At 53.1% G+C, this 22885-nt stretch overlaps 1 protein-coding gene across 5 annotated transcripts in view; it reads right to left on the reverse strand.

Moving 5' to 3' along the window:
* Positions 1–21718, reverse strand: part of TTC7B (tetratricopeptide repeat domain 7B) — a 240435-nt gene extending 218717 nt beyond the window's left edge. For 2 of the 5 annotated variants that reach the window (XM_036842602.1, XM_036842601.1), the window contains exon 1: positions 21549–21717. In XM_036842602.1, the coding sequence (XP_036698497.1) occupies positions 21549–21669 (121 nt within the window). In that variant the 5' untranslated portion in view covers positions 21670–21717. Of the gene's footprint in view, positions 1–21548 lie in introns of all 5 variants that reach the window. The other 3 variants (XM_036842604.1, XM_036842606.1, XM_036842603.1) reach the window with 3 other exon arrangements.
* Between the last annotated feature and the right edge of the window lie 1167 nt (positions 21719–22885).

Raw genomic sequence — 22885 nt, forward strand, 5'->3', positions numbered from 1 at the left:
AACTAAGACCCGGTGTGGCCAAATAAATAAATATTTTTTTAAAAAAAGCTTTATTGGACTCTTTAGGAAATGACTGTCACATGGTGAAGCATTTATTTGGAGCTCAACAATTCCTTCGGATTCAGTTTCTTCTTTCCATGAATACTTACTAACACCTTATTTTCTAAATAGTGCACTGCCATCCAATAGAAATATATGCAAGCCATATGTTACTTTAAAATTTGTAGTGGCTATATTAAAAAAGAAAAAAGAAACAGGTGAAGTTAATTTTACTAATATATTTTGTTTAACTCAATATATCCAAAATATTATCAGTTTAACCAGTAATCAGTATTTTTTAAGTTATTGAGATATTTTACATTCTTTTACATATTAATTTTTCTAAATCCATTGTGTACTTTACACTTATAGCACATCTTGATTCAAACCTACCACAATTCAAGGGGTCAATAGGTACATGTGGCTAGTGGCTACTCTACTAAACAGGAATATGATCACTATTTATAAAAGTGTGTCTATTTCTCTTTAAATCTGTCTGTATCCCTACAGAGACATCTAGAATGATTACCACTGGAGGAAACGATAGTAATTTCTGAATGATAATATTTGGGGTAATTTTTAAGCTCTCATCTTAAAGTTTGAATTATTTATATTGAGCAGAATCATTTAATATTACTTTAAGAAAAAATGAACTCTTCTATAAAAATCGGAAATAAATTAAAAATATATATATATATAAGGATATTAATAGTGGTTATTTCTGAGTGGTAAGACTATCAGTATACTTTGAATTTCTTTTCTGTATACTTTAAGCTTCCAAAAAATAAAATAAAGTAAAATGGGATTCAGAGTTCCAGATTTAAATCTCAGTTTGTTGCTCTGTGACTTTGGCCCTATGATTTAACCTCAGCATTTTGGGGGGTAATTCTAAGAAAGGCTCTCTGGACACATGAGCTGAGGATTCCTCTCTCCCCATTATTCCACATTATTCCGCATTATTCTGAATTATTCCGCATCATTCCCTGCCCCTCCAGCTCACCTCCCTGCTGCTGATCTTCTGCCCCTGCATCTGGAAATGGCTGCCCGGAGCAGAATCGCCAGCAGCTTGCAGAAAGGACAACAGATCAGGACCTCTGCTACCTGCTGCATCTTTCTAGCTGTGGGACCAGGGGCATGCTGAAGCATCAATTCCCCCGTTTACAAAATGGGAACGATACTGTGACCATAGCAAGACTGCAGAATGGAGCTAATGAGTTCTTAGTAGGGACTAGGCGGTGACCTGCAGTGACCACACCACTCAGCTGGGCCTTAGAGGATGCGTAGGATCTGGACTGGCAAACGAGAGAGGGAAGGGTAAACTAGGCTGAGGGAACAGCATAGCATTGGAAAGGTGCAACGGCAAGCTTCCTTTGCATTGAACAAAGTGGCTGGAGAACAGGGTGTGGTGAGTGAGAAGACCAGCTGGGGTCAGAACTCAAGAGACTCACCGGTTCCCCCTCCCCCACCTCCCTACCCAGCCCATCACCACGGGTGACGCCAAATCCCTTAGCATGGAACACAGGTCCTGGCCAAGTTCTCCACATGTGCCAGCCAGGTTCACTCCTCCAAGCCTTTGCAAGGCTCTGGGAACACTGTTGGCCATTACTGATCTCTAAGTGCTGTGGATCTCCTCCCCGACATGCCCCATCCCAAGCCACCCCCAGCTGTCCCAGCAACCTTGAGCACCCCAATCCCTACTAGACTCTAAGGAGAGGCTTAAAGGAAGAACCTGAGTGTCATTTATTTTTGAGTCCCAGGGCCAGGCACAACATCTGGCAAAGAGTGACAATAAATGGTGAATTAACTCGATGACAGGCAGAGGCATTTGGGCTGCACCCTCCAGGGTAGGCCTGTCCCTGCCTGTGGCAGCATCTGCCAGTCGCCCCCTAATATTCATTCTCCCCTTCTTTCTTTAGCATTAGAATGCCCAGGTTTCATCAGTGCACATAGCTTCCCAGGGCCCCTGGGAGCTAGATGCTGCGTGTGACTCAGTTACAGCTGATGGGATACACACAGCATCTGGACCAGGGCCTTAGCGGGGATGAGCTTGCCGTCCAGTCCCTCTTCATCCCACCCCCCCGCCGGGATGTGGCTGTGCTGATAGATACTGGTCCCTCTTCATCCCACCCTACCCGCCGGGATGTGGCTGTGCTGATAGATACTGGCAACCTGTCCCAGACCACAAGGTGGAAGCCATCTACTGAGGACACAAGGACTCTTGGTCTCTAACAGCCAGGACCTGCCACAAGCCCTGGGTGCTGCTTATGGTCAACTAGTACACGAGAGAGAAACATTAACTTTTACCTTGTTCTGCTCAAGTCGCTGTTATTCTGACCTTTGTTACAGTGGCCAAACTCGTATCCTAACTAGATCTCCCAAACACAAAACAGGCTTTCAGCTGAGAAACACTGTTTGAGAAGACTTACCAATGCCCATCCCCAAGTTCACTGCTTTCTAAACAGAACTCTGCAGAACCCAAATGAGGGCTTTGATAGAACCCCTAGACTCTTCACCTCTCCTCTTTCATTGGCTTTTACTTCCTAGGCGTGCAAAGATGTTTATGTAAACAAGGGGCTGCACAGTTGAAGAGGAGTGTACAAACCACTCCCTAGTGCTGTGTGGGATTCACGTCCCTTTACGTTCACCGATCTCCTAACACTGGGGCAACGCACCACAGTCTTTTGTTGTTGTTTGTTTTTTGTGTTGTTGGTTTTTTAATTTATTTATTTTTGGCTGCATTGCATCTTCGTTGCTGCACCAGGGCTTTCTCTAGTTGTGGCGAGTGGGGGCTACTCTTCGTTGTGGTGCATGGGCTTCTCATTGCGGTGGCTTCTCTTGTTGCGGAGCATGGGCTCCAGGCATGCGGGCTTCAGTAGTTGTGGCACACGGGCTCTAAAGCCCAGGCTCAGTAGTTGTGGCGCACGGGCTTAGTTGCTCCGCGGCATGTGGGATCTTCCCGGACCAGGGATCGAACCCGTGTCCCCTGCTCTGGCAGGCGGATTCTTAACCACTGCACCACCAGGGAAGTCCACTCACCAGAGTCTTGATTTAAGACATGAAGAGAGCCTAGTGTTCTCAGAGCAGCGGGGTGGGCCCTGGCAGAGGTTCAGCTGAGAGGAAGAGGCTCTCCTCAGAATTAGGAGACAGCGCCCCTTTTCTCATGGAGGTTCTGGTCTTTCAAGACCATTTAACATGGTGCGGGCTCTAACAAAGATGCATGTAGCTCTGGCTGGGTGGAGGAGACAAAACCTTCAGCAAGAGTGTGACAGGTATATGTTTTCAAGGAGGAAAATGTAGGGAAGGGCATTCCAGGCAGAAGGAACAGAATATGCAAAGGCATGACTCAGACCAGCTGCTTGGGGAAACTCCAAGAGCTGAACCATGAAGGGCGGGGAGAGGGAGAGGAGGTAGTCGGGGGAGTTTCCTGTCAGGTAGGCAAGGATCAGCTCCTCAGTTCTAAAAGGAGCTGCACATTCTGAGTAAAGAGCTTACAATCTAATTTGAAATTTAGCATGGTGGCTACAAAATCATTTTTGAAATTTTTAAATTTCCAGCTCTAATTAATCTCCCAAGCAAATGGTTTTCTTGGCTCCCTTCAAAAAGGTGACTTCCCTGCCACTCACTCTCTCCAACGAGGAGGACAGAAATCTTAAAAATATCAGCAGCTCGGGCTTCCCTGTGGTGCGGTGGTTAAGAATCTGCCTGCCAATGCAGGGGACACGGGTTCGAGCACTGGTCCAGGAAGATCCCACGTGCTGCGGAGCAACTAAGCCCGTGTGCCACAACTACTGAGCCTGCGCTCTAGAGCCCGTGAGCCGCAACTACTGAGCCCAAGTGCCACAACTACTGAAGCCCGTGCACCTAGAGCCTGTGCTCTGCAACAAAGAGAAGTCACTGCAATGAGAAGCCTGCGCACCACAACGAAGAGTAGCCCCCACTCGCCGCAACTAGAGAAAGCCCGTGCGCAGCAACTAAGACCCAATGCAGCCAAAAATTAATTAATTAATTAATTAATTAATTATTTTTAAAAATCAAGCAGCTCATGCCAGAGAAATTATGCAGAAGCTGCAAGGCTCGTGATGGAGGGGGCTCCACAGGCGCTGGCCAAGGACCACACAGCTTCCCAAACAGAATCCACTATCGACAAAAGAAACAGCCGTCCCCCACCCCGCTGTCATGGCCCAACCGTGTGTCCCGCTACATGCCGGGACCATGAGGCATAAGGAAATAAGGCACCTCGGGGCACACAAGGAAATGAATTCCCACTGTATTAAAGAATTAAATATATAAAGAGGATCAAAATGTTAAAATAGACTTTCACTTCCAGCCAAGACGGACCGAATTTACCCTCCCATCTAAAATAAACACAAAAGGAAGACAGAATATATGAAAAAAAAAGAAAAGCAGTTTTCCAGACATTGGACATCAGGCAAGAGAGGAAAGTGATCCCAGAGAACTGGGTAGCAAACAAGGTGCACCCTACAATTGCCTTGAGAGCTTTCCAGTCGCAACACAGAATCCTGCTCCCGAAAGACTTAAATCTGAGTGTCTCTTCCCCACTTGCCTATTCACACCCCCAGGCGCAGGGGAGAGCATCAGGACTGCAAAGTGGGGCCGGGGTGTACTTCCGGGATGGGGAAGCCCAGTAGTACTATGTGAGAAACAGCTTGGCCTCAGGCAGCCGTGGGCTTGAATGCCTGCTCCTCTGTTTCCTAGCTGTGTGGCACTGGACAAGTTACTTAACCTCTCTGAGCCTTAGTTTCCTCACCTTTCACTACTGTGAGGCGCTGGGATACTGTCCTGGCGCTGGGATTCAAACCCAGATGGCTCCTGCCCCATCTCCCCAGCAGGTCAGGCACAACCATGTATGTGGACGTCAGCTTCAAGAGAAGGAGCCCAGCTTCCTTCCCAGCCCTGGCCAAGCCGGGACGGGCAGTTTCTAAGTCCTCTCCTGCTCTACCTGCTGGATTCTCAGGTGACCGAAGGGCGGGGGGGGACTCAGGGGCCCAGGGGCTGGTTTAAACTTTCCCACGGGCATTTTTGGGGGTTTGAGGTGGCAGAAACCAGCTTCCCAGTGACAAATAGAGAGGAAGCCTGAGGCCAAACAGAGACCACTCCCGAGGGCCCTCACCAGGAAGAGTGTGGGGAATTAGCCCCCCGCAGGGGACTCTGGTCCCCGGTTCATGTCCACAGACAGTCCCATGAGCCTCGCGGCCGGCTCGGCTCTGTGCCCAGGTGGCCCTGGCACCCCACCCCCCACCCCCGCCCAGGGAAGGAGGAGCTGTGCCCTTTGCCACTTGAAGTGACTGCTCCTTCCTCACAGCCTTCTCCCTTGTGGGGTAAACAGCTGACACCCAGAGATTTGATCAGATGGGGAAGAAAAAACTTCAGTTTCTACTCTGTTCAGGGAGTACTTGATATCAATATAAAAAAATCTCACTACTCAGTTTACATGTCAATAGAGAAGCATTAGGTCTATTCAAACCATTCCTGCTGGGGCTCCAATCCAAGAGGAAAAACAGACCCCTACGGAAGGAGGAACTGGTTTGTCCCCTTTGTTATCCAGCAAAGACAGCCAGGCTCTGCATTTCCCAGTCTCCATATGAACTCTGAATTTCATCCCCGCGTCTCTCTGGTTTCTTGTAAATCACAGGTACCTTAATGTTTGCAGCACTTGTGACCCTCCTGCCTCCCAAGGAGTGTTGACAAGAAAACAGAGACCATCAGATAGTGTTGGAGGATTATAATCGATAGGAGTGTCTACAGAGGGCAACTCAGCAATACTACAAAACAATGTTCGTACCTGTACCATCCGACCCAGAAATTCCAGTTTTAGCAAATTCTCCCAAAGAGACACGCACTCTTGAGCACAAAGATGTACATATACGGATGTTTAGTTTACTACATGCAGCCCTACTGGTAATGGCAAAGGATAGGAACTACGGCAGGGGGCCTGTTAAATGAATGATGGTACACCCCAGGCAATGGGACAGACTGTGTCCATTAAACAAAGGGAACAGATCTAAACACAGCTCCGTGGTACCCTGGTGGCACAAATGGCCCCAGGTCCTCATGCCTCCCTGAATCCACGTGCTTCGTGGCCTTTCCCATTGACCCTGGGCTTGGCCACGTGCCTTGCTCCAACTGGTAGGACAGGAGCAAATCTGATGCACACAGAAGCTCAGAAAAGGGCTTATTCACTTCTACTTCCCTCTTGCTTCTCTGCAACCACCATGAGAACATGCTTGGCTGGCCTGGACCTAGGAGGCTGAAAGGTCACGTGCAACAGAGCTGAGCTGTCTCAGGTGAGACCCAGCCAGGTAAGAGCACCCAGCCAAGGGCAGCAGCATTCCTGAGCTGACCCACGGCTGGCCACCGAGGCAGGAGCAAGCTCTGATAAGCCCACAATCATGAAAACAATAAAATGTGGTTGTTTTAGGCACTAAGTGTTTCCGATGGTTGTTACAGAGTAATAGATAACAACTCAAAGACAGATACAAAATTGGGAGTGCAGTATGTCACTACTGTGTGTAAAAGCCAAAAACCAACAATATACTTTCTTATAAATGTATAGGTACACAGAGTGTTTCTGAGAGGGCCCCCAGGAATGGTCGTTTCAGTGGAAGGGAGCAAGAGGACAAGGAGATGATGTAAGGAGGCTGCTACTTTCACTATATACTCCTTTGCATTATTAGGTCTTAATAACCATGTACATTCGTTACCTAGAAAGTATTAACTGGTTAATTTAAAATGAAAAAAGATGGTCCGTGTTACAGTGTACTCTGCATCTAGAGCGGCTGGTCTGGGCGCCCACAGAGGGCTTCCCACCACCTACTCCACCATCTCAGAACCATGTGAAGATGTTTTAAGTCTGCAGTTACTACTGAGAAATGATCACCCACTCTCCCTGGGCCGCCAGCCTCTCACACACACTCTCCAGGCCCTCAGCATCCTTCCAAGGCTGTGTCTCACCAGAGGGTGCCTGGACTTGCTGTGCCTGCCTCCCTTCTCCTGCCAAAGTTCGAGGCATCGTCTGAGATGCATTTCAGGGTCCGCCGGGAGAAGCTTCCTCCGCTCCCTCCGCCTGAGCTAACCACGTACCTCACAGGGCTCTGCACATGCAGGCACCAGCCAGCCCGTGCCAGGACGTACAGCAGCGAACGAGACAGGAGAGGCCTCTGCCCCCAGGGAGCTTACGTTTCTGGACGGAGACAGAGACAAACCAGAGAAAGGCCAGACAGTGCTAAGAGATGTGCAGAGAACTAAAGCAGGGTGGCGTGACAGTGAGCAAGTGTATGGCTGCTTGAAACTGGGTGGTCAGATCAGAGCAAGAGTCTCCAAGGAGAGGCGTTTGACACTTGAATGATGTGACAGTCAGCCACGCAAATGGCTGAGGGAGCAGCATCTTCTCAGCTCACGTAGGGGCCCTATGTGGGGACACAGCTGGTGTGTTCTAGCAACAGCAAGAAGGCCAGCATGGCTGGAAAAGAGGGAACAGGTCAAGGTGGGGATAGACAGAGAGGCAGATCATGAACATTCTCATAGACCGAGGTGAGGAGTCTGGCATTCACTCTAAGTGCAATCGGAAGTCTTTGGTTGGGGGCTGGGGGTAAATGGGGGTGTGCAATGATCTGATGCAGGTTTTGGAAAGATCCCTCTGTCTGCTGTGTGGAGAGTGAACTTGGGGTTGGAGCATGGCAGAGGCAAAGGCAGAGCCAGTTAGGTTGCTGTAGTAGTCGGGCGAGAGGTGAGAGACACTTGGACAGGAGGGTAAGTGGTGAGAAATAGCGCAGAGAGGGAGAAATCGTTTGAGTGAGACATAGTTTGGAGATAAAATAAACCAGACTAACTAATGGAATGGACTGGAGATATGGCAGACAGAATAGGAGCCACCCCTCGCCCCATCAAGACGTCTACGTCCTAACTTCTGGAACCTGTGGATATGTCACCTTGCCTGGCAAAGGGGACTTTGCAGATGTGATTAAGTTAAGGATCTTGAAATGGGAGGACTCTCCTGGATTATCTGGGTGGGCCCATTGGGCCCCTAGGAGAGGGAGGTAGGAGGGTCAGAGTCAGAGAAGAAGACGTGGTGATGGAAGCAGAGTGAGAGAGACTGGAGGACACTGAACCACCAGTTTTAGAGATGCAGGAGGGGCCACAAGCCAAGGAGTGCGGGCAGCCTGTAGAGGCTGGACAAGGCATGGACAAAGACTCCTCCCTACAGCCTCCAGAAGGAATGCACTCCCGTCGACACTTGATTTTAGCCCAGTGAGACCCATTTCCTATTTCTGACCTCCAGAACCGAAAGAAAACAAATCTGTATTGATCTAAGCCAGTAAATCTGCAGTAATTTGTTATAGCAGCGGCAGGAAACCAATGCATGAGGGTTGAGGAAAGGAGAGGATTAAAGGTAAATTCTAGATTTTAGATTGCACAGTGGAGCGGACAGTGGTACCACTTTGCCATGTACTGAGGTGAGGAAGAAAATACCCAAGAGTTCTGTGTTAACCAAGTTAAATGACACTTGATATCCAAGTAGAGAAATCAAGTCAGTGGACGAGGGTCCACATCAAAGCTGTGGGAGACTGAGTGGGAAGGACCAAGAAAGAGAGACTGAGATTAGAAGTTTCCAGAAAGAGGGAGTGGTTAAGTGGGTTCAAGCAGCTGGAATATCCAGGAAGATAAGAGCATAAATACAACCATTACGTTTGGTAACATGGAGGGCAACATCGGGGGGTGGGGGGGGAGACCTTACATGAGAAGGCTCGGGGAAGCCCAGGGGATACAAGCCCAGCCAGGGTGAGCAGAGGAGATGACGATTCTCTGAAGAGCCTTTGCCAAAAGGGAACAGAGAGATGAGGCAGTAATTAGACAGCGATGTAGGCTAAGGATGGTTCCAATAGGAAGCCTAGGGCATGTGTGCATCCTACAGGGCATGGTCCAGGAGAGCCAGACAGAGAGACAGAGAACTGATCCAGGGAGGCAGAGAGTGGACCTGCAGAGGCCAATCTGGGAAGGCGAGGACGGAAGGGATTCAGAGCAAAGGGATTCAGGGCTGCAGGCCTTTGGAAGGAACTGAGGCCCCAAGCAGGGCAGAGGAAAGCGGGTCAACTCGGGGGGGGAGGAAACGAGCTGGTCTCCTGATTGTTTCTATTTCCTCACAAAGAATGAGGCAAGGTCATGAGCGAGGGTGACAGCAAGGCATTCAGAGGACGTACAGGGTCTAAGAAGAGAAAAGAACGCGTGCAACAGACATTTTGGAAAGGGGGAACGCAGATCTACTGGAGGAGGGGCAGTGCCTTGGTGAGGTCACTGGTCAGCAGGGGCACGTGGTCAGCAAGGTGAGGGCATTCCTCAGCCAGACCCACGGGTAGGTAGAGCTGGGCCGAACCAGGGTAGGGACACTGTCACGGAGGAGGACGGGGAAGAAAAGGGCACACACCTTGACTAGAAAATATGGATTACACGCCCTACACCTGTTTCAAACCTAAGTCAGGTCATGTCACCCCTCCCCTCAAACCCTGCAGTGGCTCCCCCCTCACCCAAAGTGAAAGCCAAGATCCTTGTAACTCATCACCTCAGCTCTGACCTCCATCCTATCGCTCTCACATCCACGCTCCACCTCCACTGCTCAGCACACAGCAGGTGTTCCGTACACACTTCTGGAATGAGTCAATCAATAAGCATGTCTCCCCTCCACAGACATGGCCCAACCAAGTACCGTAGTCTCTGGAGACGCAGCTCCCTCCGCCGGGGTGCCTGGCACACAGTTGGGGCATGATGCTCACTGAGACCAGACCTCCCCGTGTCTACCTCAGGCCCCACTGCTCCCCTTCCACTATCTTTGTTTAAATTGTGACCCAGCTCGGAGGGCCCGGCTACTTGGAACTCTGACTGACAGGCAAAGATGGCGTGAGGCAAAGAGTAAGGAGCTCAAAAGATGCTGGCAGAAAACGACATTCTGGGATCGTCAGGGTCCAGGCCTCGTGCCAAAGCCTCCTCATATCCACGCACAATGCAGAAGCCGAAGGACAGGATGCGAGAGTAAAACGTGGGAACAGAAGACCATGCTTCCTCTGCGCCGGCAGAGTAGACGAGTACGCTGGACACACACGCACGCACGCACACACGCGCAAGCACACGCACGCACACACACACGTGCACGCACTTCCCCTAGAGAAACCTCGCCTAAGAAAAGACAAGGTAACTTGGAAGTCATGAGCTTGAGTTGGCCTGACTGTCCCCAGAGCTCCGCAGGGCAGGAAGTGAGTCTAATGGGCAGGGGGGGGCTGTTATCAGGCCAGCCCAGAAGGCTCGGAAATGGCTCTCTCAGGAAGCCAGCCCCACACAGGCTTGTTAAACGTACACCCACACGGACTCAGCAAGCTCCTCCTGAAGACCCAAAGCCCCAGTCCAGTCCTTGCCTTGAAGGGTAGGGTCTGTAGGGAGGCGGGTACCACCAAGTCCTGCACGGTGGTGTGCAAAGACCAGCAGGGACACTCAGGAGGTGTGAGGAAGCAAGCGAGGTCTGAGGGGCCTGAGGAATTTCTCCAAGCGAGACTCCAGGCAGAAGGGTGACTGCACGCCGCCGGCGTGTGTGCTGGGGCAGGGCGGGGAGGAGGCTGCCACAGGGTGTGGGGCGGCTGCGACGGGCCAGGGAGACCCACCTTCCCAGGCCTCCGGGCCCAAGACTCAGTGCGGAGCTGACTGCCTCGGCCTGGTGCCTGGTGGACCAGGGAAGGGAGGGTGGCATTGACTGCAGGTCCCTGGGCTGGGCACCACCCCACCCCTCAGGGGTATCATCTCACCAACTGGACACTCCCCCAAGGCTGGCTAACGTGGGAGAACGCTGCTTCCGAACCTACAAGAGCCAGAGGGGGCAGTTCCTCAATGGAGCCCGGCCCTGCAGCAAAGGGGCTGAGCCAGCCCGAACGGGAGGAGGGAAGAGGGATAAGGGGGGCAGCGAGGGGACCGGAACCCCTCCCTGGGATGGGCCTCCCAGCAAGTGTCCACCCTGCAGTTGCCCAAGAAACAGGGAGAGAAGGCCACAGGCAGCCAGCCCCAACAGCGATCCATCAGCCCAGGCGGGCCCAGGCCAGTCACGCTAGGACGACACCAAGAGGCTCAGATGTGCAACCACGCGCGGGTGGACACTCCCTCCCCGGGGGGCCGCCACAGCCCAGTCCCTCCACCACCCCCCCAGCCCTGAGCCCAGTCTCCCAAGTCTCTATGTACTGGACTCAGCGATCTTCGCGTTCCAGGCCCTCAGGACAGGGCTGGCACCCAGGAGGTGCTCAGTAGGCGTCTGATGAGTAAACGAATCCAAGTTAACTCCTCCAGAGCACAGGCCAAGTTGTTCGTTGAATAATTAGTTGAGTACCTACTGCGTGCCAGCCATGTGATTGGTGCTTGGGATAGAGCAATGAACAAAAGGCCGTGCCCTCCTGGGGGCGGCCAGCCCAGTGGTCTCATTCATCTTCGTGTCCCCATTACCCGTGGCAGCACCCCTACGTCCTACCCCAGCCTCACTGGGTGCTGAATGGGTGGCTGGGAGAGAAGGCCCGAGGCATCTGTCAGACCTGGGCTGAAGCGCTTACTAGTTCTGTGACCCAGCAAACACGGGTGGTTGCCAGCTTCTCAGCACAAGAACCCCACCCCCACTAAGCATCTTTGCTATCATTACTATTATTGTTGTCCTGCCCACTTCGTCCACACCCTGTAAAGGACTGAGTATCTGGAACTTTCTACCTCCTTCCACACACAATACTCCTGATGCAGTGAGGCTACTTGAGATAATGCTGTGCTAGAAACTGCATTATCTGATTTGTTCCTCAAAGTAACCTTTGAGATAAAGATTGAGGCTCAGAGAAGCTAAGTAATTCACCCAAGGCCGGACGAGCAGTAAGTGTCGGACCCAGGATTTGAACCCGGATCTAACAGGGCAAAATCCACCGCTTTCTCCTGTACTAGGTTCCTTTCCTCTTTGCTAAAATACCTCCATCCGCCTAAGAGGGCGAACTATTGTCCCACTGCCCAGGACTGAGGGGACTCCGGGACACAGGACTCTCGGCGCTAAGACCGGGAGAGGCCGCCTAAAGCCACGCTCTGCCAGGCCTCACCCGCCACCCTCGGCGCCCAGTAAGCCAGCTGCACCCTGTAGCCTTCAGTGATGCTGTCACTGTTCTCCTCGGGCCGCAGGTGACGCTGTCCCACCACCTGGACAATCATGCCTCAGTGTGGTCCGGGAACTCCCTGCGCCACAATCCCCCGGGTGCTGGTTAACAACCCTGTTCCCTGAACCCGACGCCACCAAGGCTTCCCGAAGCAGAAGCTCGGACCCAGCCTGGGACTCCGGGAAGCTTCCTGTGGCCGGTGACCAGCTCGGCTCTACTTCTTCTGGTGCAGCGTCCCCCGCCCCGCTCCACAGGAGGTGCTCCTTAAATGCTAAGAATGCTGGCTGAGGGCAGGGGCTTTCAGACGCGCCTGAGGACACAAATCACCGGAGGCTCAATTTTGAAATGCAGATTTCCAGTCCGAATCTTGGACCGAGAATCGCCACCCTACATGGGAGGTCTGGCAATCCATAACGTCCGAGCTCCCTTAATTCGGTGCAGCTCAGGGCGTGTCCACGGACCGCCAGCACTGGCACAACCTGGGAGCTTAGAAAGAGCGCAGAAGCCTAGGCCCCAACCCAAACGGGCTGCATCAGAACCACCGCGTGTGGAGCCCTACAAACCGGGCTCTAAATAAGCCGGCTCGGTGATTCTTTGATCTGAAAAGTTTAGAAAAACATTAGTGTAGAATAATGGAACTAGAGGCGTAAGTGGGCTAGAGCCCTATTCTATGAACAGCTCCAAGCCTCGGTCTACTCGTGGCCCTGAAACGGGAATCACAGCCCCGACCCCACTCCCCACGTGGCTGTTGTGATGATATACCGGGATCCACGTAAAAGTTCATGCTCAGAATCCAGCACACAGCTGAAGCTCAAGAAATGCTTGTTCATTCTCCCTCCTTACTGGCACTGTTTTAACACCCATGAAGTCGGGAAAACTAAGGTTTCAGTGGTTCAAGTCATGTGCACAAGGTCACTCAGAGGGCAAATGCCTGGGATTCTGACTCCATGTCTGGCAAGCCCGTGAAAGGACCAAAAAACATCTGTTCTGCCTGGTTCTGGCACCTCCACCACGTGCTGTGCTTGATGAACAGGGACAGACAAACCTGGAGGGTAGCAGGGCCTAAGGCCACAACACCAGGTTTCCTGTGGCTACGGCTGCCCTTTATAGTCTACGTGGCTCTCATCTCACCCGCCTGCCAAACTCTGCTCAGTCTCATCTTGGTGGCTGATGGGGATGGTTTTGAGACGTCTCAGAAGACCTCTTCCTATTTGCAGCAACATGGATGGACTTGGAGGGCATTACGTTAAGTGAAATAAGTCAGACAGAGAAAAACAAATACTGCATGATATCATTTATATGTGGAATCTAAACAATACAACAGGGGGCTTCCCTGGTGGCACAGTGGTTAAGAATCCACCTGCCAATGCAGAGGACACGGGTTTGAGCCCTCGTCAGGGAAGATCCCACATGCCGCGGAGCAACTAAGCCCGTGTGCCACAACTACTGAGCCTGCGCTCTAGAGCCCGTGAGCTGCAACTACTGAGCCCGCGAGCCACAAGTACTGAAGCCCGCGCTCCGCAACAAGAGAAGCCACCGCAATGAGAAGCCCGCGCACCGCAACGAACAGTAGCCCCCGCTCACCGCAACTAGAGAAAGCCCGCATGCAGCAATGAAGGCCCAACACAGCCAAAACTAAATAAATAAATTTATTTTAAAAATAAATAAATAAAATGTTTTTTTAAAAAAGAGAGAAGCAGACTCACAGATATAGAGAACAAACTAGTGATTACCAGGTTGGGGAGAGGGCAATATAGGAGTGGGGGAGTGGGGGAGTGGGAGGTACTAAGTATTGGGTGAAAGACAGGCTCAAGGATGTACTGTACAACACGAGGAATATAGCCAATATTTGTAATAACTGTAAATGGAAAGTAAAATTTTCCAAATTGTATAAAAATTCAAAATTAAGAAGAAAAGACCTCTTCCCTCTTCCTGGCTCCTCAGATGGGAAGCAATGGCTTTCACACAGTCAAAGGTCTGGAACCCTCCACCACCTGCCAAGCACGAGGTCATCCAGAGGGGCAGGAATCCGCCCACTTGAGGGCGATGTGAATCAGGAGGAAAGGCCCTTCTGGGTGCAGCGCCTGGTGCAAAGCCGGCCGGTGGCAGGTGCTCTGGGTAAGCGAAGAGGTGCACCAGTTAGAACGCCTTCAGCAGCAAGTAATGACTGAACACCCGACTCAACAAGGCTTCAACAAGAAGGCGTTTATTATCTCAGGTAACAGGAAGTCCAGGGAGGGACCGCTGCAGGCGTGGAGCATCAGCAGCTCGACAGCATGGCCAGGCTCTCCCTGTGTCTCCGTGACCCACGGAGCCCCCTCACTCCTGAGCCGAGTGCCTCCTGGCACAAAATGGCTGCAGCTCCACGTCTCAAAAGCATGAACCATTTCCAGGGCAAGAAGAGAGAACGTTCTTCTTCCCTCTTAAGCATGTACGTCACTCTTAAGCGTGAAGAAATCCTTCCCAGAAGCCCCCTCCCACAGCAGATGTCTCTAATGTCTCATGGGCTGCAGCTGAGTCACATGCTCATGCCTCAACCAATGACAGGCAAGGGAGTAGACCCTTGGGGCCAAGGCCCACCTACCATAAAACACATGGCACTCAGAGGGGCCGACAGCTGAACAAAATCAGGGCCCAATTAGGAAGAAGCAAAATGACTGGAGGCGGAGAATGCTGGATTGACACCACCAGCCCCACACGTAAACGCCAGTCCCCGCAGCGCAACACTCCCCAGGGACAGGGTCATCACCTGTACCTTGGCCCTCACATCCATTTTGGAAGGCCCTCAGCCTTGCTTCCTGAAAGACCGGTTCCAACTGGTCAGGAGCCTCCCCTGGTGAAAGTCTGCGGGCCACTTCGACACAGAACACCCATTGCGGGCTAGGAGGCTGGTGGCCCACTAAAGCAGGAGCACGCCCTTCAGAAGGACCACCATGGTGCGGAGACCAGGCACATGCCCAGCAGACGGTGTGGGGGAGGGGAAGCGGCCCTGAGCGGGGAGGTGGGAGACGCTAGCACCCACCACCATGAGACAGCCCATGCTATCTCTGCTAAGGGCTTACTCTGTGCAGGCCCCGGGCTAAAAGCACTTTCAGGTGCTCTTTGGCTTGTTTTGTTCTGTTCTCATGTGGTCCTTCCAGCCACCTTACCAGTTTAGCACTGTCATTACAGGTTCACGATCCCTCGTCCATAATTTCCAAAATCCAGACCTCTCTACAAACCAAAAGCTGGGTTTTGTTGTTAACTTACTGGGCAATTAAACTGAACCAACATAAGGTTATTTGGAGTCTATTTATCCCTTTTGCAATGACTGTTGATATGTTTTAATGCAGAAATACTGCTTGTTTTCTCATGAAGCACTGCCACTAACCCCACGGAGAGTGTCACGTAATGTCCAGTATATACACTGCATTCCGAAAAATTCTGCATCCTGAAACACATCTGGCCCCAAGGGTTTCAGAAGAGGAATTCTGGATGTGTGTCCCCACTTTACACATGGGGTTTCTCAAGGCGGAGTAACACTCTGACCCAGGGTCCAGACCTCTGACCCACTCTGCTCACCTCTGCCATCGCCAGCTGGTGGCTTTAAGGAAGACACCTCTCTCTCTGGGCCTGTTTTCTCTTCTATAAGATGGGGAGGTTGGACTAGATCAGTGGGTTTCAAATGTGTTTTTTTAAGCACATTAGCCCTCCTTCAAAGGAAACTTTAAGGGAAAATGTAACTGCTCCAATGAGTGAGGCCTGCCCACCTGGTCACCAGGGTGGTTTCTCGACAGGACAGTGTGAAAACTGCTATCCAATGTGATCTCTCAGGGCCCATCTGGTTCTGACTCTCTGTGGTTGTCTTCTCAGAGGCAAACAGCCTTTTCTGTGGGGGAAGGACAGCTAGGAGGAACCTGAACCAGACCTTGACAGATGGGTAGGCTTCTGACCTGCAGAGAGGACTCTGGAGCCCAACAGCTTGAGCACAGGTGAGAGATGAAAAGCAAGGGGAGCGAGAAGGTTCGGGAGGCCAAACCAGCCAACGGAGGGGGGCGCACCAAGGCGATGGGAGGTCAGGCTGGAAAGGCTGGCTGGCCAAGCGGATGGATGTCGGGAATCCTCCTTCCTCTCCACTCGGAGCCTGAAATTCCTGTGCCCTGGAGGCGGGGGGCAGGCGGGGGGGCGGCGTGGAGGAGGAGCCGAGCGGTCCCAGCCCCACTGTGTGGAGCCACAAGGTCACAGTCTTTTTGCCGCGACCACAGCGACCACATGCGCCCCAATGCCTAGCTCAGAGCCACCCATGTGCTACTGTTGAAAAAATGAATCTTCTGGATCCAAAAATCAGGACGTGTGGTCTGCCACAAAGGCATGTCCTTCAGAGGACAGCAGGACAGAGCATTTGAAAGCAGGACGCTGGCCTGGGAAGGCCAGGAGGGAGCGTCTCCTACGTTTCCTTCCCCTGTGTCTGGGGGCTTCCCGAGAGTCCGCTGGACCCCAGGAATGTCCAAAAACACCATTCCTACACGCCAGGGCCACCTTCTCACCCCGCTGCAGGCTCTCAGTTACACCTCAGCCTTGTTTCCTAAGAAGCCCCTCGGGCGGGCAGAGGGGCCCCCCATCCACCATTACATCTCCCCGTCTCTGAGAAATCTCCAGGGGCCTGAGCGAGCCCAGCCCTCCTCCGAAAGGGGAAGCCACAGTGCCACCCGTGCCCTCCTTCAAACCACAGGAATATCAGCTATTGGCAAAGGCGAGAACCTCACTCTCACGCAAAGGTCTAAGTATATTTCGTAACCAAACTTTGCCCCCCTAAATATTCTTTGTTTCAGGCACCACTTCCCTACCTACCCCTCACCAAGAGGTAATTAAAGTGACCCCAAATCACACCTAACCAGAAGGGCGATGGTCCCTTCAAGGAGACACTATGATTAGGGCCTAATTGTTCCAAGTGAGCTCAGCGACCGAGCCCGTCTGAGACGCTGAGCAGCCCGGGGAAGTGGGGAGAGGCCGACACCGCCTCAGAGCGAGCGGCTGTCTTTCGGGGCGGGTGCACGCTCCAAAAGGCCTGTTCTGTTACTGAAATATGCAGAAGTCTTGACCAGGCACAGCTCAGGTGTGTCATCTCGAGGTCTCCCACACTTTTTCCCAACCAGATGATATCCAGGACCTGGCCTGCCTTGCCCAGGGTCATGCTGAGTCAGCAGGAGGGAGTGAATACCAGTATTTTGCATATACCAAGTTTAACATATATCAACTCATTTCATCCTCACAGCCACCCTGATGGGTTAGGTATTATTAACCCTATATTACTGATGAGGAAACGCAGGCTCAGAGATGTTAAGTAACTGGCTCAAGGTCACCCAGCCAGCCAGAGGCAGAGTCCGAATTGAAGCCCAGGGGACAGATCACTGCACTTTCTCACACAGCAGTGAACCTAACCACCAGGAGGCTAGAGGGTGACCTTCTGGGGAGAGAAGGCAGCTGGGACTGCCCTCCCAGGGCCAGGGCTGACCTGTGAGCCGACAAGAAGCCGATGTGCGGTTCTCCGTGTTCCCCCCGACCCCTCGGGCGGCCACGCCATCTCCAGGCCAGGGCCCCTCCCACTTCCCTGTGCCCACCAATCCCCTGCAGGTCTGGGGTGGGGTCCGAGAGTCTGCACTCCTCACATGCTCCCAGACGATGCCCATGCTGCCGGACCCCTGACCACACTTGAGGTAGCAAGAGCCTGGGCTTGAGTGGACCCTCCCATGCCCCTTAGCTTGTATGTATTCCCATCCCCACTCTCTTGCTGGAACTCATCAGGGCCTGGCATTTAGCTGCCACACATTTTGGTTCCTTGAGATGGAGGGATTAAAAACAGTGACTGCAGTGGGGTATGAGGCAGAAAAGGAACTTCTGGGCTCTGTTTCCAGCTTGGCATTGGCCCTTTTCTTCCTTATACACCTCTTGGCAAAACTATCTAAACCAATTTATCTCAGGGGAGTCAGGCTGAAGCAGCAGGCTCTGAAAGTGTCCGCTATTTACCGCCCTCCACGGGGAGGGGCTGCCATGCCCCGAGCACGTAGCTGATGTGCTGAGCGGAGAGGCTCGCTGCAAGCGGGAGCGTCCAGAACGAGTGACTCCTCTGCTCAGAACCTTCCCATGGCTCCCACATCACTCAGAGAAAACCCAAAGCCTTCAGCATGACCCATGAGGCCCCATGCCATCTGGCCCTGCCGCCCCTCTGCCCTCACCAGGCTTCTGCCCTTGAAGTCCCCTCCCTGGAACACACTCCACCAACTTAGCTCTTATCTCGGATGTTGCCTTCCCATCGAGGCCTTCCCCGGCCTCCCATTTAAACCAGCCCCACCCCCATCCCACCCCAAAGCAATCTTCCTTCTTCCCCTCTTTACTCTTCTCATACCACTTACCACCATCTGACATCCTGTACATTTTTCTTCATGATTTTATTTATCTGTCTCCCTGCCCCTTCCCTAATAGAATGTGGGCGTCGTAAGGGCAGGGATGTTTGTCTGATGTAGTCACTGGTAGATCCCCAGTGGCTAAAACAGTGACTAGCACATTGGCAAGTACTCAGTATTTGTGGAATGAATGAATGAATAAGTGAATGAATGAAGGGCCTGCCTACTAAGGTGTCAGGCTCTGTGGCTAGCCCTGGGAGTCTTTAGACTCCTTTGAATCTCATAACAACCCCTACAAGGTAAGTCTTTTAATCCTCATTCTAAGATGAAACAACTGAGGCTCCGAGTGGTTAAGTAATTTGACCAAGGTCACAGAGTTAGGAAGTGGCAGGTCCAGGACTCAGGCACTGGTCTGGCTGGTTCCAAAGACTGTGCCCTTTCCTGCCTGTGGTTGCCTTCAAGGTAACTGTCGTAGTGTGACAAACACGACATTAACTCGCTGTCCTTATTCTAAACAGCAAATGTTTTAGCTTAGGGATTTTGCCAAATCTGCCCAAAACCTGAGGTCTAGTGCACCCAGGTGGGTCTGGTGCCCCCAAAGCCAGGAGGAAGTCCCACTGCTAGTCAAGGGAGCCCCCATCAGCCAAAGAAAGGGAAAGACCCTCCTACAAGCACTTCTCTGAACCCCAAAGGAAAGCCACAATAATTCTGTTTGGTTTCATCCTTTTTCTTTGCTTTTTTTTTTTTTTTTTATCTTCCTGAGCAATCTCTTTGACCTTTTCTAGTCTGTGTGACCTTTGGCCATCCATGGCTGCTGCTTACCATGTGGGTTCTGGGGCAGGAATCTCCCTCTCATGAGTTTCCCCAAACCAAACCTGCACATAGACCCATGGACCACAGTGCCCCGTACAACCTGCTCCCCCCGCAAGCCCCATTAATGACTGTGGCTTAGATTCTAGGGACCAAGCCTTGGAAAGGGAGCCAAGCCTAGAGGGGCCGTGAAGGTAAGATCAGCTCAAGCCACTGAAAGCCCATCTACTCTCTCATTCCAGAGACCACCATAGTTTGAGTTACCCCACCTCCCCTACCCATCATTCTCAGTCACATGATCTTGTCTGTTTTCTTCAAATCACTTCTCACTATCTGAAGCTACCTTGTTTACTATGTCCATATTTGCTTACCATCAGTCTCCTCCGAGGAGGTAAGTGCATGACGGTAGAAGCTTGGTCAGTGCTATTCACCACTGTTGATGCCTGGCACATGTGGGCATGCAAATATTGGTTGAATGAGTAAATAAAGCAGGAAACAAGTGGGTTCTGAAGGGAAAAACCAGGGGGCTCACAAATGAACTTATTTAATCCTAAAATCAACCTGCCCTGAAGGTATTATATGCCCACACAGCTGGGAAGTGACAAAGTAGACCCAGGATTGTCGAACTCTGAAGAAACAAGAAAACTTTGCAGGTACGGGGAAGAGAAGCAAGAGGGCAAGCTCGTGACCCTTACAGGGACAGCAAGGTCAGGCTGCCACTGGGGCCCAGAGGACTGAACACCTTTTCCTCAAATGCTCGCTTAACTGAGAAGAGTCAACATGTTCCACATGCTGAGCCCAGGTAGGTCTGTGCTTCCTCCATGCCCCTGGTATGATCACGGCACCTGCATCTGCCCAGGAAATACCGGCCCAAAGCAAGGTACCACAGTTGAGAGTGCACAAAACCAAGTTCTTATTTTGAGACTCTGATACCATAAAAGGCACAAATATAAACCATTCCTGAAGAGGACACATGACATCCCTCTCCATTTCTGGGTAGTTTGAGGCGAGAAGGTTGAAAACTGTGTGGCGGTCCTTTCTCAGAACAGTGTCATTCATTCATTCTTTCATTCATTCATTTGTTCAGCCAACATGTGCTCACCAGCCTCAGGAAGCCTGAGATGAAATGTGACAAAACCTCTGCCCTCTCGCCAGTGCACTGGTGCCTGCGGTTTTGGCGGGCACTAAAAGACAAGCAAATATTAAGGATACTTGCTTCCAAAACAAATAAGGACACGTGGATCTGTGCTCTGAAATGGTATTTTGGATGCAATTTTGATTCCATTGGGTATGAGAACCAGTTGAGTCAACCGGGTCATAGACTAACTCCAGGCACCAGGTTCCTACTCCTTGGATCTCTCCGACCCCCTCTTCCTCTAGGCCCCAAGCCCCTCACACACCCAACCCCATTTCCCAACATTCTTCAACCACATTGCCACCTCTCTCCACAATATTCTACCTCCTGGCTCCCCTGACTCTATTTCCCCCATATTCCCAAACCCGACCTCCCTAGATGCACAGCTTCGACATCCTACCCTCTGGACCCTGGGACACATCTCAACCTGACTTCCACCACCGCCCCCCACACACCCCAAGCCTGGGCTTCCACCTGGAGCCCCTTGAACGCCATCTGTTTACACAGCATATTTCCCAGGGGTCTCTGCTCACCACCCCCATTCGCAGGAGCCCCGTAATTACATCGTGACTCCGAGTACACTATACACTATACACTATACACTATACCCTGGATCCCCATACATCCACACCCGAGTCCTGAGGACGCACCCTCCCCCCATCGCCTCCAACTTCTCAGAGCCCCTAGGCCGGCCCCTGACCCCCTGGGACCCCAGTACAGCAGCCGACTCCGAGACACCCACCCCCTGACTCCGCAGAAGCCCTCCCTGCACGCCGGAACTCTGGGACGCCCGGCACAAGCCCTCGGCCGCAGGACGCCCCCACCGCGCCGCTCCGCGGACCCCGGGTTCCCGAGGCCCTGGCCCCGCCGCGCACATCTCCGGGCGCAGCGCCCTCGTGACCCGGCCGCGCCCCTGCCCGCGCCCCGCCGCGCCTCGGGGGCCCGGCCCGGCGATCGGCGGAGGCCGCGGCGCCTCCAGCAGCCCAGGCCGGAGCGCCCGGCGCGTACCGTTGGCGATGAGCTTGGCCGACAGCTGCTTGACGAGCTCGGGGATCCGCTCCCATTGGCACTCGGAGCGGCAGCGCTCGATCTCCGTCTCCAGCCGCGAGCCCGCCTTCTTGGTCGCCATCGCGGCCTGGCCGGGCCCGGCCCGCCCCCCCGCAGGCCCCGCAGGCCCCGCCGCCGCCGCCGCCCGGGCGCCCCCGTCGCCGCCTCCCGCTGCCGCCGCGGGCTCGGGCTCCGGCTCCCGGCTCCGCGGCGTAACGGGAGCGCCGGCTGGGGAAGGGGCGGGGAGGCGGGCGGCGGCGGCTGGCGCGGCGGGGCCCCGGGCGCCGCGAGGAGCGGCCCCTACCGGCCAGGGCCGGAGCCGCAGCGCGGGCCCGGGTCGGGGCTGGGGCCGGGGCGAGACCCGGGCCAGGGGGAGGGGGAGGCGGGAGGAGGGGCGAGGTGCGGCGGAGGCCGGGTCGGGGAAGGAGGCCCGGGAACGGGACCTGGAGAGGGGCTGGGGCTGGGGTCCAGATTCGAGGGGGAAGGCGTGGAAGAGAGAGGTGAGGAAGAGCAGGGGCTGTGGTGGTAGGGGTCTGGCCGAATGGGGGCGTGGAGGAGGGAGACCCGGGAGGGAGTGAGGGAGGGAGGCAGAGACTGGGAGCCCCGCAGACCCTCAGGAATAGGGCCTAGAAAGGGCAGTGACCCTGGGGACGGTCACGGGCCAGGCCGGACTAGTGGGCCTGGGGTATGAGGTGGGTGTGACGGGGAGGCCTGCCTGAGCTTGCCCTGCCATCTCAGGTTTCTGGGAGATCCCTCTGGGCCTGGCTTGGCCTGTGCCCCTTAGCAGGCCCCCTCTGCCCCAGGCAGCCTTCGCCCCACCCAGTTCGAGGTGGGTGGAGACTCATCTATCTCAGGCAGGCACAGCACCTGCCCAGGGCTCCGTCAATGTCTGTTCAGGCGAGTTGGATTGAGCCAGGCAAGGACTGCCAGCTCAGATGCCAGCTCCCTTGCCCTCTGAGGAGGATGCAGAGTCCCCAGTGGGGTTTCCTTGTCTTGGCCTTGCAGACAGAGCTGAGGGCAGGTGTCCAAACTGTGCCTTCTTTCAGTTATCCGGTAACTATGTAGTCATCACCTACTACGGCTAGGCCCTGTTGCAGGTGCTGGGGATACAGCAGGAAACTAACCAAATACCTGCCTTGGTTACATTCCAGGCAGGGGAATAAATAAGCAAAATAAAGTAGTAAATTGGAAGGTAAAAGTGGTTAGTTGAAGAAACAGAACAGGGTCCAATGAGGAGAATAAAGAATTGACAGGGTGGTAAGAGATGGCCTCATTGAAGTGACGTTGGACAAAGACTT

The sequence above is a fragment of the Balaenoptera musculus genome, chromosome 2 (assembly GCF_009873245.2).
Source record: "Balaenoptera musculus isolate JJ_BM4_2016_0621 chromosome 2, mBalMus1.pri.v3, whole genome shotgun sequence".
Lineage (NCBI taxonomy): Eukaryota > Metazoa > Chordata > Mammalia > Artiodactyla > Balaenopteridae > Balaenoptera > Balaenoptera musculus.